This window comes from Manis pentadactyla, chromosome 5 (genome assembly GCF_030020395.1).
Source record: "Manis pentadactyla isolate mManPen7 chromosome 5, mManPen7.hap1, whole genome shotgun sequence".
NCBI classification, from domain to species: Eukaryota; Metazoa; Chordata; class Mammalia; order Pholidota; family Manidae; genus Manis; species Manis pentadactyla.
In genome coordinates, this window is record NC_080023.1 from 125765994 (window position 1) to 125785215 (window position 19222).

The 19222-nt window shown below is 36.4% G+C and overlaps 1 protein-coding gene across 1 annotated transcript in view; it reads right to left on the reverse strand.

Annotated features, from left to right (window-relative positions):
• The window catches only part of INPP4B (inositol polyphosphate-4-phosphatase type II B), a 948429-nt gene that overhangs the window by 380933 nt on the left and 548274 nt on the right, over positions 1-19222 (reverse strand). The window contains exons 8-9 of the mRNA XM_057502657.1: positions 10289-10410; positions 8230-8346 (exon numbers count right to left, since the gene is read on the reverse strand). Coding sequence (XP_057358640.1) covers positions 8230-8346; positions 10289-10410 — 239 coding nt within the window. The remainder of the gene's footprint in view (positions 1-8229; positions 8347-10288; positions 10411-19222) is intronic.

Below are 19222 nucleotides of genomic sequence, written 5' to 3' on the forward strand. Positions count from 1 at the left end.
ACCCTTTTTCTAAACTTGGAAAAACTCTTAATCCACCAATTTCTGATTTGCATATTATTTTCCATATATACTTTTTCTCACTTGTTTATGCTATATATTTTCAATGTATAGACTTCCAGATAGTCAAATGCTAGCCTGTTCTGGATTCGCATTCTTAAGAGAATTTTCCTTGCTCCCCTTCCCCACCTCTAGACGGTATAGTCTCTTAGATTATCTTAGAGGAGCTTTAATGGATTTAGTTTATGCATTTAATGTATCTACCCGAAATGTATTTATATACATAGAATATGGTAAGACTACAACAGATGTTTAATCACTTAACCAACACTTTTTTATATTAAACACTCTTTTCCTACTAGTTAAAACTATCTAAATCATTGAGTTAATTAAAATGTACCCTGGAATCTGCTTCTGGATTTGACATTCTGTTTCACTTCTCTGTTTGTCCAATCCTATGATCAAATCATACAAAATGTATCACACTGGCTTTATGTTATATTTTGACGCATGATCAGGCAAGTCTTAGTCATTATTTTAAAAATGGCCTTCGTTATTTTTGTATATTAATTTTTTAAATAAATTTTTTAAAATAATTTTATCCAATCTCCAACATCCCTCTCCATAAAAAAAACTTTTGATTTATTTGGAATTATATTAAATTTATAAATTGAATTTGAGACATTTTCTATTTTACGACAATTAGATTTTTCTTCCAACACAGATATGTTCCCTTTTGTAAAGATCTTATTTTATATTCTTCAATAAGATTTTTATACTTGTCTCATAATTTATGCTATAAAATAGAAGCTATTGATTTTTAAATATATTTATCTTGTAACCAACTAACTTACCAAATTAGCATGTTTGGTCTTTATTTACTAAAATCTTTTGGGTGTTCCAGGTATTTTAATCATATCAGTAGAGAAATAGTTTTGTTTCTTGCCTTCCAAATTTTATACAAATTGTATAATTTTTTTACTGTATTTTCTATAGGCTCCAAGAAAAAATTAAATAGTAATGATAGTGATTAATTTGGTGTGAAGGTGAAAGACTTTTCATTGTATAGAACATTTATATTACTTTATTAGGATAGATTTTTATTATATTCCTATAATTTAATCTATTTTTTTATTAGATGTATATTTATCAAATGCCTCTTTAATACACTGACATAACCCAATGAATTTTCTCCTTAAGTTATTAACAAAATTAGTTATGTTGATCAGTGTACTAAGACTGAGTCATTCTTGCTATCCTGAAATAAACTCTTCTTGGCCACAGCATATTTTTCTTTTTCCACATAGAATTCTCCTAAATACTATTTCATTTATAATTTTTGTACGTATGTTTTTTTTTCATCTGTATTATCCCTTTGTTTTTCAAAAATGTTTTGTGAGTTTTATCAAGATATTGTACTTGTACTTATGTTTTTAAATGAAATTTTATTATAGCTGTTTTTTTAATCCATCAAGTTTTGTTATTAATTAATCTGAGGAAGCTTTCTATTTTTTTCCCAGTATGGCCAAAGTATACTGCTTGCATACCAATGATTCACAGAGATTTCTACTATGACTCACAGAGATTTCTAGTACAATAACCAGAGTAATTGCTCCCCACCTAGTCTGTGTTCTTGAGACAAGCCTAATGCCTAAATTTCTGCTCCCTTATGATGAGGAATGAAAGATCTCCCTAAAATTTCTCAGTGGAACCCATCAATTTAGATTTATGTAGACATGACTAAATTCCAATCTGTGGACTCAAAAAGCCCAACCAAGACTCACCCCACAGCTTACCCAACCACTCTTCTCAATACCTCATGATGTTTAAAATGAAATGTTGCATGGAGGTAGGTCTTAGTAAGAATAAGAGTCTAGCATTCCATTAAGAAACACAGGATAGATTAGATTCTCTATGTTTGTAATTAACATTAATAGTGTTCAATTTTGAAAAGATCATGGGAAAGTGGCCTTACCTAATCATTTTTATCTTAATTGGTAAAAGGCAAATTAACTCCAGGTAGTACTGTTTTTTGTTTTTTCTTAAAGCCAGGTTTAAACAATGTTTCTATAACTCACATTCACAGACATAGACAGTCAGGGGTGGAAAATACTGAAACTACAGTTCTGCTGATCTCTGTGAAATAAGGATGTGGCTACCTTACAGTCAAGCAGTCACTCTTGCTATGCCCAAAACATTGTGTGAGAAACTTGTTTTCCTTTGTGAGTAAATTCGTTTTCTTATTTCACTACCAAAGAAACTGTCTTTCCCCCTGCAAACATCATTATTTTCCTATGGAAAGTGAGGAGGTACTGATGAATACCCTTTCCTATTGTGGGAGCCCAAACGAAAACTAAAACAAGAGCCCTGAACAGATGATACAGAACAGCTACTGTGAGAGTACAGATAACAGTGGCACAGAGAGAAAACAAGAATATGAGAGAAAATGAAAATCAGTGTAAAAAGCAGCATAGAAAGTATAATGCACTTCAGATGCAAACTACAGAGAAGGGGAAATACAAGACAGAGATGGAAATGCAGATACAGAGATAGTAGCATAAATGCTAAAGGAAGAACTTAAATATGCAGCACTTGCACCTCTGGTAAAGACACCCAAAGATGCAAGAGACTCTCACCCCTATGGTAACACTGGGAAGTCAGAGACACTTCCAAATTATAGCTTTTGTTAAGCCCATCAGCAAACTGAAGGCATAAATAAACCAAAATGAAATGAAATCCAGAGAGTGAAAGACACTTCCCAGGGGGAAGAAATGCCCATGGCTGGTATTATTTCAGCCCAAATAGCAGCAAATGGATCCTTCATAAAAACCAGTTGGACTTGTAATAAACTTTAAAGAGCATATGTGACCTGGCAAGAAAGATTTGAAGCCTGAGGTGCCCTAGCCACAGCATGAGTCTCACCCATTTACCTACTCTTAGGGGATTTCATATCATGAAGGAGGGCATTTCAATGTGCAGGAGAGCTGAGAGATTCACCATTAAGCTGCACAGGGCTTTCTCCAATGCAAGGGCAGACGAGCAGAGGTGGAAGAGCTACCAGTTGAAAAAATTGCTCCAGTAATCTCAGGTTGGTTTAACATACAACAAAAATTAATTCATGTAGTTCACTACATTAACAGGATAAATAAGAAAAACATTTGATCATCTAAATGCATACCAAAAAAAAAAGCCTTTGACTAAATTCAACACCATTCATGATAAAAATTCACAGCAAATTAGGGAGAGCAGGAAATTCCCCAATCTGATAAAAGGCATCTATGAAAAACTTACAGTCAAGATCACAGTTAACGGTGACATTTTTCTCCTAAGTTTGGGAACAAAACTAGGACTTCCACTGTTACCACTTCTAGCAATATTGTACTGAAAGTCCTATGGCTCCTAGCCAGTTCAATAAAGACAAAATGTACAATTACTAGACAGAGACACATAAGTATTTCATTATTCATTGATAAGATGCTTATTATTTATAAAGTCTTACGGAATCTAAAAAAAATTCCTTAAGAATATGTAAATTTAGCAAGGCTACAAGTTCAAGGTCAATAGACAAAAATAATTTTATTTCTACCTATTAACAAATAAGAGTTGAAAACTGTATTTTTTAAATTACCTTGTATGTTAGCATAAAACATTATCAAATACACCTAGAAATAAATCTAAATACTTGGACTCAAATATTCATAGACACTTTGCTCATCATTGTCAATAGCTGCAAGTAATTAGATATCAATCAACATGAGGATGAACAAATTATAGTACTATAACACAATAGCATTCATCAACCAAAAAGAATAGACTATTGAGTAACTCAGCAATATGAATGAATCTCAAAAACATTAAATTGGCCAAAGGATACTAACCCAAGACAGCACATATTATATGGTTTTATTCACATAAATTTCAACAAGCAAAATAAATGTACGTTGGTATATATCAGAAAATGGTTGCCTCAGGGTGTGTGGGATGGCAATTGACTGAAAAGGGGCACAGAGGAACTTCCTGGAATTATGGAAATGTTCTATGTCTTGTTTTGGTGTAGGTTACGTGTTCATATGCAAATGTCAAACTCATTGAACTGAACACTTATGATCTGTCCGTTTTATTGTAATGTAAACTATACCTCAGTAAAATATACACATACTTTTTGTAAATATATACCATGAATCACTAGGTAGAAAGGAAATGAAGTCATTTATGAATTGCAGCAATATTTTAGAACTCTGACCAACTTCTATATTAAACTGGTAACTCCCCTTGCAAACTATGCCACAACGTAGACAGGAGCTTTCCAAAAGGCACACTGAATGAACAAGCAGTTGAGAGGCCCACACAGTACACATAAAAGAAAAGGAAAAACAAGGCCAGGGGAACAAAAGTCAAAGTTTGAGATATAAACTTAGCCATTTCACAACAGGTGGTAACAGCTGATTTTTCATGAATAGTAGTTGGCCACTTCATTTTAAAATTTATTCAGACATCTGCAATTAGTTATACATGCTAACTTAAGAACTTAAAATTTGGGATATGGGTTTTTTCCTCTACTTGAATACTGACATTTTTTTCTGAATCAATTTTTGAACCCTAATGAAGAATGCTTGTAAAGTATCAGTTGAAGTTAAAAGACCATACTGTGGGAATGAAAATGAGGGAAATCCTACAAATATATGTGTCATAGTTTAGCCTGGAAAAAATAAAGGATCTGTGACTTGGCCTACTTAAGTTTTCAGAGTCCCAATCTCTTCATCTTTAAAATAGGCCTAATAATATTTCTCTCAAAGAAGGTTTATGGAGATTAAAGAAGAAGCTATAGCTAATATATTAAACATAGTGCTTGGTATTTACTTAGTGATCAATAATCTCAATTTCTCTTCCTTATCCACTGTACTCAATCTTCTAGATAGAGATGAAAGCCAGCTCACAGAATTTATATCTCAGCAGGTATTGTTAAACTTAAATTTCTGAGAAGTTCATGCAGAAAATCAAACCAAGTCTAAGTATACTAAATGTAAACGGTTTTATTGTCCATAGAAAAACATAAAAACTGAGCTGGATACTTACTCTCTGAGGAATTATACTAGAACTAAATGGCCTTGGGCACATAACACATTCAATGAGATCAATTTATAATCAATATTGATAAGTATCACTTTTTTCAAAAGGTACAAATGGGGAGTTGCTAGTAACTGATAGTAAAAAATGTCCTCACCTGAGAAATGTTCAATGTCTATCAGACATGGGACTAATCCTACAAAGTGAACATCTAACAAGTTGAGGATACAGCAAACATTAATTTACTGCAAGATCAAAAGGAATGGGGCAATGTGCCCTCCTGCAAAATACATCAGAAATTCAAGTTTCTACCACAGGAAAAAGCAATTTTGTGACCTAATCATATGTTTGCAGACTGATGGCTATCTTCTGTGGAGTGCTGAAAAAGCCTTGTTCAGTACCTTCCAAACACCAGTTGGATGGGAAGGAGAGACAAAGCTTGTCGGTGATACTCTTTTCCTTCATAAATTTCTCCTTCCTCTGAGTTTCTGCTGTAACATATGAAAGACCCAGATTTCCAGCTTGGTTCCCTAGGGCTGAACATTGTAAATGATGATCTAAAAACACTTTTGGACTCAATGTTTTAAAAACATAGACTTTTGTCTATGTTGTTTCAGTTTCTAGGAGTTTTAAAATAGAGCATAAACCAGCATATATCCAGGAGAAATCAACTTCATTGTCAGAACTTGGGCTCTTATATTCTAGCCACAGACTTCAATTTCAAACTTTAAAATCCCCACCAAACAGCTGGACATTAGAGCAGCCCACTCTGAAAAACAGGTGATTTCCTCATGGTGAAGAAAATAATAAAAGGTCATTTTAATTCTAATAAAGATTCTGTCACCCCCCACGCCCCGTCTCGCCACTTCTCAAGCATCATCTATCCATCTGCCACAAATGGGAAGAAAGAAGGATGCAGTAGGAAGAAACAACTGTCATTCTGAATCAACAGTTGTACTCCTCATTTTTTTACAATGATTAATTGCGTTTCTGCTGAAGTCACTCAGATAATCAATCTTACGTCAGTTGTTTAGAGGAATACAAGAACAACAACTGGTTAGATGATAGCTGCCTCAAGGACACAGATGAAAGGTTATCATTTCTCCTTAAAAATATCTAAAATGAATATTATTTGAATGAATATGAAATGGCAAAGTAACAACTTTATTTGACTGGTTAACTCCAAGTAATGGTAAACTTGAAAGGAAAAGACAAGCAACTTAGCCATCTGACTCAACTAATTAATATTCAGCTAGTATAGAAGATTTCATTATCCTGAAGCAGCCTAATATGATCAATGGTTTGCTAGGATCAAATATCTAAACAACTTTTAAATGCATGCATATAATTCATTAATGTGCCCAAACACATAAATATTCACAATCTCATTTTTTAATCCTTAAAAAGTATTACAATCTTAAATATTCAGGTTAAGTGTCACAATTATAAACTGTACTTTAAAACCACTTCCTGCCTCCATCTTTCCACTCTCTCTACCCCAAAGAAAACTTAAGAAGTGAGAGAAAATGTGCCAGAATAAAGATCCGATGTTCCTGGGAACTATTAGCATCTTAATGAACTGTCTTTCTATTTACACTTCCATCACTAAATTGTTGGTTATTTTAAGGAAGAGGTTATACCTTAATTAACAGCATTTGGTAAATGATAACTGGTTGCTTTTCTAAAGTATGTTCAAATTTTACAAGTCCTATTCGCAGCAGTGATTCCAGTTCATTCAATATTTTTATGTGATAGAACCTCTGATCAAGGAAGAAAGTCTCTAAAAAGATCCTAAATAATTAGTTCTAGAATAGAAGCCAATAAAAAGCATAATTAATGACTAAGCTAATTATTTATCCCTAAAGTATTAACAGACATGCACATTTTAAGTAAGATTGAAGGGGACAGAAACACCTTTGATATTTAATATTTCTAACTCTGTTATTTCCAAGGACTTAAGAAACCCAACAGTGTAGGGGCAACATTTTCATTTCTGCATCATAGCGTTCCTATACCTCTGTCCCTTCCATATTCTCTGTCCTGTTCATACCTTGGGACTGTTGGGAGGATTGAATTTGATCATGTGCTTGAAAGATCATAAAATTCCATGGTTGAGGCCTTGCCTTCCCTGTCATCCTGATTCTCTCTGCTTATTACTTCTCTGTACAGCTGTACCACCTCCTCCCACCATTCATTTGAACATTAGCCTCCATGAGGGCAGAGTTTAAAGTTGCATTTTCCCTACACCAGGTAGGTGTGACTTTCCAGACCCAGCAGCCCTGCTTAGCTTCAAAGAGAAGTCCTCTCGCATAGGGTCCACCTGCTGTCAAAGGGTTTGCTCGCTTGTGAAAACCAGTGTTTCACAAGCCAGCAAACACCGGCTTTCCAATCAGTCCCCTGCCTTGAAAACAGACAAAACCTAATGCTAACAGAAGAGATTTAAAGGAGAGGACTCACTTTAAGCTAGCCACTTCCCAATATTTACCCTATAGGATTCTCTCCTGCCTAAGTTTACAGTGGCCTTCAGAGATAGTAGCCTGATTACTTAACTGCTTGACAACAGGGTCTGATTCAAGTGGAAGGCAAGTCAGACCCTGTAGGGAGACTGAAGAATCTAGAACAAAAGACTACTGGGGCTTTGCATGACCTTCTTATAAAGAGGCCAATCAAAGCTTCTGCATGCTACTTCTAGTTCCCACTCTGTTTTGGTGCCAGGAACAACTTCAGGAAAAGAAAATTTCTCTCTATACTGTAGGTAAAAGACAACACGGTGAAATTAGAGCACTTTATCAATCCTTTGTTTAGGGTAATTACAATATCTAGAAAGTTTTGAAACATGATTTAAAGTTAATCTCTTCCACTTGTTTTCTGCCCACAGTGTTACTCTTTCAGTAACTCCTTAAAACAACAACAAAAATGTAAACCAAGAGATTAAGCCAGCTTTCTTAAGAAAAGAGAAAAATCTGCTCTGAAAGCTTCTGATCCTAACCAATTGCCAATTTGGCACTAAGCAAGGTGCATTTGAAAAAAAAAAGGCAAACTAAAAGAAAAACTTGCACACAGTACAAGTTACCCTCTTTGAAAAATTCTAGTTACATTAAAAACCCAATAGCTTGGAAAAGCATAATTCCTCTTCCAATGAGAGAAAGAAGTGCCAGTACTTACAGTGTCATGAGACTTATCCTTGACATCATAGACTGTTAGCTTTATTTTGGTCTCCTCATAGATGGGATACTCAGATGGAAATGTGACACCAGTCAGAAACAGTGGGTCTCTTGTTCCCTGTAACAGCGCAAGCAGACAACTTTGATTCAGTAAGGCAGCAACTGCAGGCGGCAGCAAGCAGTGACACATGAGAGCACAGTGTGTCTGGGTCTGTTTTTCTAAGAAATAGTTCTAGCAGAAGTGAGGTTTGAATTGCCAAATGATGTCCACAGTCAGCAGCAAGGCCCAGAGCACCGAAGTCCTGAGACAGCTGTTGGTCCTGAAGCACCCTGCATCATTATCAGAACTGCTAATAGTCTTGAAAAACAATTTATTTTCATTAGATGCAGAGCCCTTCTTGGGGTCAGAATACATTTAATGGACATAACTTGTAATTTATGCAAATAATCTAAGATATTGAGTGATCAAATTAAAATGAAGCTATTTTCTCATCAAAAACGATTTGGTAATCTTATGCTGTCCCTATATTTCCTTTCTGTAATGATTCAATTGAAAGCCACGCTCTGATAGTGTCCATTGTTTTTAGATGTTCAGCTACATTTTTTTTCCTCTGACTAATTTGAAAACTAATGACAGAAACTAAATATGATGGATTGGGGGCTATGAAATTACAAGCTCAGAATGCAGAGCACAGGATAATTCAGTGCATCAGAATTTGTTTTTAGAGAGGTGACATCCACCATTAAATTTTATATCTATTTTTAAATATGCATATTGCCTTATACCATTGAGATGATTGCTAGGGTTATGCAACCCAGTTGTCTATGGAAGTTTCACAAGTTATCATGTGTGCATTAATTCTTTTCCTGGATTCAACCACTACAACTTTTTGTTCAGCACTCTGTTAGACACTCTGAGAGAGGGCAGTGAATAAAATGGCCCAAAACAGCTGTTTAGGTTAAAATTTTAAATTTTGAAATGTAGCCAATTAAATTAAGTTTTGACAATATTTTTAAAGTAATTAAACTGGAATAATACTTGAATTTTTTTTCATATAAATGAACAATTTTACAATTTTAGTTTTCTTTCTGTGATTAAGACTATTTTTGTTAATGCAACTACAGCATATTATACCAGCATTAGAACCTAAAGATTCCAAAAGGCAGATTCAGGGTCTGGGTCATTCCCAGGAGAAAGATGAGTAAAGTTCAATCTGAGTCATTTATTCCATCAAGGGCAGCAAGGAGCTGGTGGGCACTTAGTTTCTTACAGAGAAACTACTCATTCAAAACAGACAGGGCTCACAGGTCTGTGAGGAGCAGGCAGAGCAAAGAAGTTTCAAGTACACTTTCTTTAGTCCCGCATGTTCAAAATCATTCACTAAGGCTGAGAAATATGTCTGATGAGAATTAAATAATCAAAAGGGAAACACTTCCTCTTCTGAATCCTATCCACCACAATAACAAGTTTCCCCCCAACACATTTTGAGTGTTATATTAGTAACAATAAATGTAAATAGGAAATCTCTCATCTGATGAGTAATACTCAACACTTTCTGTGTAGAAACTTCAGTTTCTCAAATTAATCATCTACCTATCTTTGAAAAACATCACACTTGAAAAAGACACTCACACAAACAGCAGAGAATATAAAGTTTCCACAGACAGACTGAAGGATATAGAAAACAATGAAAAGGGCAAAAACATTTAACGGGTTTAAAACTCTTCTGGTACTTTATGATTTTTTCTCTAAAATAAATATCCAGTCCAGTTCATTAAAATCTATATTTTCCCTTTTGTCTTTCTTTGGTGATCTAGTTGAGGATTCAAAGTGGAAATTTTTCTATTTACCCGAGATAAATAAGGTCTTTTGTGAAAAAGTCAAGTTCTTCCCCCATTTGTCTATTCCGGGAAGCTTTAAGTCAGGTATGCTTTCCTAAGTGACAGGGGGCGGTGACGTAGCAGAGCTACAGCCCATGAATTAACACACTCCAACTGTTCGCTCAAATCCAGAGAGAGAGAAAGTGAGCAAGAATAACACAGGCACACAGCATGCTCACCTCCACAATTTCCGTGCTTGAGTATCGTGTCAGACCCTGCTCAGCGGGGTGGATCACTGAGATCTGCACCAGTGTATTCAGCTTCCGATGATCACGGACAGGAGCCACAAGATCCTTGCATGCTGACAATATCAGAGGAAAGAGAAAGAAAAGAAACTAAAACTGTATCTCAGGGAAAATTTCTGTCCCAGGTTGGAAGTAAACTTCGCTACAGCGCTGAATGAAATCTCCCGGGACGACTGACTTTACGGAGGAAGTCCCTTGGAAGTACCTTACAAAATAGGAAGTCACGTGCTGCGGAGCCGAATGGAGAGTTCGTTTCCACTGACCACGTTTACAGCTCCTGCAAGTTTCGACTGCCCCTGGATTCCAGCCCTGAGGTGTGACAACTCGGACTTGAGTGACTTTAATTAGTTGCTAACCTCTGAGCTTTAATTCACACTCCTAGATTAATTAAACGGAGTCGGGCCACATCCGGGAAAAGTAAGCTCTTCCTTATTATTACGGCTGGATTAGCTCAATGTTCCAACGCACACTTGGTCCTTGTCTCCCTGTCGGCTAGAGCCAGCCTGTCCTACAAAGGGACAGAGAGAAGGGCGGCTACCCTGTCACGGCGTCGCCCAAGCAGCAAGCAAGGGGCAGAGGAAGGGTTAAAAACATTTGCTTTCTGGGATTCCAGCCAAGTCTGGGAGGGGAAAGTGGACTGAGGGTGGGTTAATTCTTGCCCAGGGGGCACAAACGTTAAGAACTTTCCCTGGGGACACCAGGCTCATGTTACAGACTCTCTTCACCATACTATATTTACTTGAGTATTTTCTCCTCCTACATATCATCCCCACAATTTGGGGGAGAAGATCCAAAAAATTTTTATTTTCAACAAGTCCATCATCTCTCATTGTGTTTTCCCCCTGGGCTTTGAAATTTCATTTTCCCTACCTACAGTCACTAAATATGTGAAGTGTCCTCACTAGAGGGGGTTCAAGTTCAGCTCAGTGGGGTGCTGCCGCAGGCTAAAGCTGAGATGGGGGAACTGAGAGGCAGGCCTGGGTCCTGGATTCACCATGAAAGTGTCCTGGGCTTTATACCATCCCTACCCCAGGCCTCTGCCCAGAGGAGGAAGGGACAGAAGGATTGGTACTTGAGCTACTTGTGTCACTATAGCAGTTTACAGGGCCTTTATCCACTGGGGCAGAAGTACTAGGTCTTAAATCTGAAACTTGAAAGCAAAGGAAATTATAAGCGTAACTATCACCTTTCAATTGCTTACAGATCCTCTCATTTATAGAAGAACAATGGCATAGAGGAAAAGCAAGAGCTTTGGAATTAAACAGGCCTGGTTTTTGTGCATTTCTAGCAGTTAAGCAATGCTGGGCAAATTATTTAACTTAACTTTTGTCTCCAGACTCTGAGATCCTTTTACTCCTGCATGGTATTTTGTCCTACTTTTTCCTATTAGGAAAGCATGTGTGGAAAGAATAATAGATATAGTTTAGCCCTCACTATTTTTGAGGCTTTTTGCTCATTTTCTCTTTATTTCTCAAAACAGTGTTTTGAATTACAAATTAAGCTTTACAACCTGAAAAACTATATGCTTAGAAATATTAAATGCTCACATTTACATTACTAGAGCTCTCTGGTAGCTCACATCACACCCATTAGCTCCATTTCTTTTCTTGGCATATTGAATTCCTCTCCTGGGCAATGGCATCTCTCTTTGGAAGAACTAACTGCCATGATATTTTTATTGTCCAACCCGAGATCTGCAGTTTTAGAGAAAACTAATGCAAGATTTCAGTAATGTCAACCTATCTCCGGAAGGGAAGAAAAAAAGCTAGATGTAGACTTTACTGTTCTTTGGTGATTATTTTGATCATTTCCTCTACTTGCCTTATGAATGTGTTTGATTTTATTACTCAGTCTCTTGGTTTTCTGCTCACAGTGTCCACCTCTCTTTCCATTTACTGATACTGACATGTATCTGTTTGCTGGATTTTAAAGCTAGAGTCTTTTTGTTTCAAACACATGCATTTTGTCCACTTTCTGACTGTAGCCTCATTTTTTAGCTTATTAACACCTTTGCTCAAAATAAGTTACTCCTTTTTTTATTTCTTATTAGGTTTGATTGTGGGCTGTGGTTATTTCCCAGAAGTGAGTAGCTATTCTCCATTTGATCAGAGAAACTCTCATACTCCCTCCTAATAAAAACAGAGAAAATCTCCATCAAACTGAAATGTGTTATCTAACCCAATTTGCAGATTTCCCCAATACTGATGAGGTAAAAACAGTAGTAATGGCAGCTGATGTTTATGTTCTATATTGAAAAATGGTCATAGAAAACAACAACAGCTAAAATCACATCTTAGGCTGCACATATCATATCTCTTTTCTTCCCAACAGCCCAGGGAATTCACTGTTCCCTAACACTAATGCAGCAAGATTTCATGGACACCCTGAATGCAGTCAGAATTCCTGAGGTGTATTCCCAGCTTCCTTACTTTCTAGTTATGTGACATTAAGTCACAAACTCTTAAGCACTCAATTTCCTCATCTGTTTACCTACTCCTTAAGTTGCAGATGAGAAAGAAATTAGGCCCTTTTTATGAATAGACTTTTCTATGCAAAGTGAAAGTTTACAAATATTTACCAATATTGATATTAACCTTTATCAACATTTAGTGTTCTATTAGTCTGTAAAATGGCTTTTATTGATTCAGTCATATTCAGACAGCTCATTTTAAAAGCTGCTACCAGGTCCAGTATTTCTTTGTAAATATCCAATCAGCACATGAGTCACTACATCTCAGTCAAACCCGCGACATCGTGGATTTATACATCCCTGAACTCTCCCACTAAAGGGGTGATAGGTGATGAGGGATTGGACTGCTCCATAGAGATGATACTCATTTGATCACTGTGAAGTCTAACCTGCATAGGAATTATTTGGTTGCCCATAAAGAAGCCTGAAAGCACTATTTTCAGATGTAAAAAAAAGTTACATCAGTCTTACAGTCATATTTACAACTGCCCATTATCCAAACAAAACTGCTCTAGAAGTGGCCTGCATAAAAGGCCTTTCTCAACTCATAAAACTGAAAGGAGTTTTGCTTCTGTTGTTTTGTTTATTTAAGAATTCTTGAATTAAATGGGAAGCACACATAGATTCCTCTCTGCAATCATTCATTCAACTATAGATTTTTTACTTTTATTTCTGCTTTTTTACTGGCTTTGTTTTGAACAAGCTATTAAAAATATTCTCAGAGCCCAGTAGAATTTAAATATATAAGATGTTGATAGGTTGGGATTCAAATGTGCTTATGTCCAATGAACTATTTCTTTTTCTTACTGAAAAGAGAAAAAATAACAATGTAAAAGTAATGAGTAAATTTAAAAAAAAACGATTTGAAATTTTTCTTTAGAAAACATAGAAGAGCTTTGAGCTTATTTTTCCTGTTGACTTTGCTACAGTAACTAGCAACACAAGGGCTCATTTTCTTTTGCCAGTGGTTGTGAGATGCCTACAGGGATGCCCAGCTCAGATCTGTACAAGAGCCAGACAGCTTTCAGTCTTCTAGAAAGGAATCCTCAGTTAAGTCTAGTGATAAAAATAAATGGAGCTTCAGTTCCTCAGGAGAGGGCTAGACACCAAGCAGATTGGAAGGTCTATGCTGCACCAAAAGAGGGGACCTCTTCAAATTGATTGCCTGTAAAAAATAGAAGCCCACTGTGGCTTGATTTTAAGATGTGTCCAAAGCTTGACATTTTAGTCACTGTGTAGGCTAAAGCTATAACACAAAATACATCTGTGACTACATTTTGCCTAAAGACCAGAAGTTGTCAACCTCTGGTCTAGATTCTTACAGTTACAACAGTTGACCCTTGAAGAAGTCAACCCTTGAAGAATACTAACCCCCTGCACAGTTCAAAATCTGTGCATAACTTTTAACTCCCCCCAAATTTAACATAAAGAGTCAATTAACACATATTTTGTATGCTATATATATTATGTAATATACTGTTATAATAAACAAGGTAGAGAAAAGAAAGTGTTTTATTCAAATGGTCACAAATCTCCAAAAAAATTTACAATATCTATATTGAAAAACCTCTGCACGTAAGTAGACACACGCAGTTCAATCACATTTTTTTCAAGGGTCAACTATACTCCCAAATTCTTAGGGAGAGAGCACAAATCATCTTTTGCTCCTGCAGTTCTAATTTTGAGAGTCCAGAAGCTAAAGGGCAGGGGTCTTCAGAGTTCTTGTTAAGTTAAATATTCTGTCTCCCAAAAATACTGTTTTTATAAAATGTCAGTGATTGTTTCATTCAGCCATCATTTCTAAATCATGTCAAGTCTTTTGAAATCACAGAACCTGTCCAGTCTCGTCATCTTTGGCTGGAAGTGTAAAAATATCTCCTGACTCTTCTCTCGGAGAGCTCAATACCAGAAACAATCAATCTGCAGTAGAACACCACTGTTGACTCAGGTACCTTTGAATTCAGCAGTGCTGGCCACATCGTAGTAGCTCTCAGACCTGCCCTGGTTCTGAAGTGTGCAGGCAAGTGGATGTGCCTGCTACGGGCTCTATGAGAGCAGGGGCCTGGGCTGCCAGGACAGTGTGAGTTCACAGCCGACCCCAAGCAGCTGTCTCTTTCCCCTTAAGGTCTATTCTATGAAGTCAGGTCATTTTTCTTTCCTCACTCATTTTATCTCTCTTCTTATCATTCAGTGTTTGTGGCCTTGTCCTCTTTCCTCCAGATCAAAGCAGTGGCCACAAGCAGATGGGGAAGGGGTGGGGGATTTTGACAAGAATTTCCACATCTCTACAATTCTATTCTTAAATTAGCCAAAGGAAAGTTAGGCTTAGAGGGGAAACCACACAGTAGAGCATATAGACGATAAAGGAATGTTTGTTTGTTTGAACTCAAGATAAAACTATATTTGAAACCTGTATCACACTTAAGAAGCTAGGTGACTTTGGATAAATTACTTTTTGAGTCTCTATTCTTTAATCTGTAAAACGGAAGTAAAAGGGCAGATTTCATAGATTTGTTATAAAGATTATATGAAATAATGTAATAGAATGATAGGCATAAAATAGGCCCTTTAAGTTATTGTATTAACATAAATGTGAACATAGTTATACATTGAAACAAAAATGAATTTTATCTATCCAATATTCTTATAGCAATTATATGCTCTGGATAATCCAGGGTGGTCTTGATTTTGTGTAACCTTACTGTTTTTCAATAAAAGCATCTTATTAAATATATACTGGGGTTTTTTGGTAACTTCTTGTTTTCATATAAATAAAAACATTAAAAAACTTTTAGTGCATTATTTAATTTCAGAAATCATAAGTATCATTAATATGTTGGCTTCTGTGGAACAGGGTGTGCACACTTAACACTTGTGAATTTCACCTCTGACTAGACACTTCCAAAGAGAAGCCAAAACTAGCAGAAAGCTTTATTTTTCTCTCTGCAGCAGATGAGCTATATGTAAACGGTCAACTCACCCTCTAAGCAGGGTTTTAGCTGGGAGGTTAGGTTTCTTTACACAGAGGTTGAGGCCCACAGGGAGGCATTATTCTAACAACTGAGATGTTCCAAGGGATTTTAGAAGACCTGGCTCCTTTGCTCTGTATACCTCCAAACCAAAAGGGAAGACTGTGATGCTAATAAGACTTCTTTTTCTTGTAATTAAAAATAACTGTTACAGCTAGAACCCAAAATAGCCTGAAGGAATTATACCTTCTCCTCTGATGAAAGCTTACCTTTTGAACTCTCTACAGACTCTTCATAAGGAAAAGGGAAGAGATAAACCCATGACCCCCAAAAAAGCCAGGGTACAGAGGACAGGGGACATCTTGCATAGAAAAGTAGCCTTAGACAGACAGGAATTTGGGGAACTAACTGGCCTCTAGGCTCCTTCAAAAGCACCACTCTCATCATACCACCACTGAGGGAATTAGCCACTTCCCTAAGGCTGTGGGAAAGCTGCAGCCTAGAACACAGGTTTTTTATTTACTTCTCAAATTCTTATTGTTTGGTCAGGTTTCTCAAAAATGTCACATATGTATCCTTGCTCCCTGTACTCCAGAAAATTAGATGCCATTAGCCAACTGATATGCCAATTTAGGCCATGTTTCCAACTGAATAAATTACTGGACTCCATTACATGGTTTTACAGTTCCCATTCTATATCAGTGATTCCATCTACATTAAATCAGTTTACATCATTCATTGAAAGATATGTAACACTTCAAAAGCCTTAATAGGCATCTCTCTAATTACTTTACCAGCATAATATGCCTTCCTATTTTTAGCTCCTCTGCCTTGTTCTTTTTTGTTCTTTCTTCTTCCATTCTCAGGAATTTAAGAGAGCAGTTTTCTGAAGCCTAAGATATCAGTCTCTACAGTTCAGATCCTCTGAGAAGACAATACTGCCTCATTCCCAGGGCACAGCATTCCCTGATAACCCAACTGTGTAAAGTCAAATGACAGAATGCACAATGTCCCTGCTTCATATTAATGTCCATGCAATGAGAATTTCATATGTAGTTGGGAACACTCTATTCACTTTTGAATATTTTCTTAAGGCTACTTCTAAGGAAAATGTGGCTCCATATCATGCTGAGCTGATTTAAGGCTATTAATGGATATCCTTTCATGTTCATTGTGTATTCTCTGCCGAATCTTTCGGAGTCTCTAATTCATTAGTACGGTTACATCCTGCTACACTGTTCATTTTAGCTTATTTTCAGCTGACCAACCCTGCATTCTGTAATTGGGCATTATTCGTTTGAGTTCTTTTTTCTGCTATCTCAAATTTCCTTTCTAACGTATGTTTCTCTCATCACTCTGAAAGATGAGCATGGTCATTGAAGTCGGCACTGTGTGTTTATGAGACTTGGGACTACTGGAACAGAAATGCATCTCTTAACACATCACAGCTTCTTCAGTTAAGTAGTCATTTTTTTAAGCCTTTGCAGGGATGAAACAAAAATGTGTTATTTCCCCCTGAACTATTGTGTCAGATATTTTAATCAACATACACTTCCCTAAAGAATAGGTGAACCATGCATGCTGCCAACATAAGCAATATTTGTTGGAAAATTTTTTGAAAATGTATAGAAGTTAGTAAAAAAGAAAATGATTACAAAATTTGTAATTCTTTTTTCTTCTCCTTTTTTGGGTTTTATTTTGTTTTCCAGAGCCTGATTTTTCAAGGAGGCTAAGTATACCTACATAATGTGAACCAATACTATTAATTATAGGTTTCTAGAAGGTCTGGGAAAAAATAAAACAACTCAGTGTTTAAGGTTAAAAGATAAGAAATCAACCCAAGGAATCAATACACACACACACACAGACTGAAGAAATAAAGAAAGACATCCTAATGCAAGAATCTTTTAGACATACTGAAATAATGCTAGACTGTTTTTGCTCCTGCATGGAACATGGAATCTGTTATGTGTTAAGCTTGTGTTAGCTCATATCCAGAATAATATGCCTATTACATAAAATGCAATCATATGCCTTATAGTTCCATATCCATGTTTTTTACTACTTAGTCAAATTTATAGATCACAACATATGGCTAAAAGATGAAGACTACTTTTTCTGTATTTATTTTTTACCAATAGTTTAGTATTCAGCAGACTAATTTTTTTCCCAATAACATCATTCTGTTCTGTCTGGTCCTCTGCTTGTTCAATAGTGATTTAGCTTCATAACAAGAATTTTAAGACTCTCAATGCTCTGATAATAGAATACAAATAAATCTTGAGGAAAGGATCAGACTAATGCCATAGAGAAGAAGCAGATGACAGGGTTATTGAGGACTATAGGTAATAATTTGCAAGAGGGAATTTAAGAGATTTTGTTATAGATAAATTACTTTAGATACTATGCTGAGATTTGAGCACCACTGCTCCTAATTTCCATTACAATTGACTCACTTATAAATTAAACTGCTTTCTTTGATGTAAAATGCTGGATTCACATTGTTGGGAATTAGGTCCTGAAATAAAATTTGTTACTTTTCCCCATAACAGAACAAAATAAAGTATGCCACTATATTTTATGTGTATCTGTGTGCTTAATAAAAACAGTGTTTGCCTTTTAAAAGAAAAAAAAATGGCTGAGAAGATGCAATTTACTTCTTTAGTTGGGACCACTATACGTACAAAAATAAACTATCCACTGAGCACTCGTATCATTGAAGAATCTAGAGAGAAAAAAGGAGCCTGTGCCTGGAACAAGAGTGCTCTCGGGAAATACACTCTGACCATCTGGGCTCTCGAGCAGTGAGGATGCCAGCTGTACAGAAGGCAGTATATTTGCATATGAAAGGAACAAATTTGGTTCAAATCACTGTTGTCAGTACCAGAAGACTCCCATTCTCCAGCTTCTCCCCTGCTCGCTCAGTGTCTCTCACATCAATCTTCAGAAAATTCTATTTCATCTTGTTTACATGAACATTACCTTGGTGGCTGAGACAACATCCTCAAGAAATTGAATTAAAAACAAGTCCATGCTCATGTCTCTTCCAGTCTTGTTATCCCACACTATATGTGCAAGCCACACCCTGACCTGGTGTCATCACCAGACGCTGCACACACACTCGGCTCTGTGTGCATGCTCCAAGTCCATACTCCACTTCAGAAGCTAGTGCTCGCAGCTTTCTGCTGCTCTTTTCAGCAGGAACATATGTACTGCTTTAAGAAAGGATGAAAATGTTATTCCAGGATGGAAGCAGGCCCCTCTGAATACTGAAAGAAATATTGTGAGTCAGTTAATGGAAATCTGTAGTGTTAGAATGAGGATCACCAAAGCAGGAGGAAGAAGCACAGGGAAAAACCGTAAGCCTTTTACCCACACAGAGGCCAAAATGACAACACTTTTCCTGGACTACCAGTTCTACATGGGACC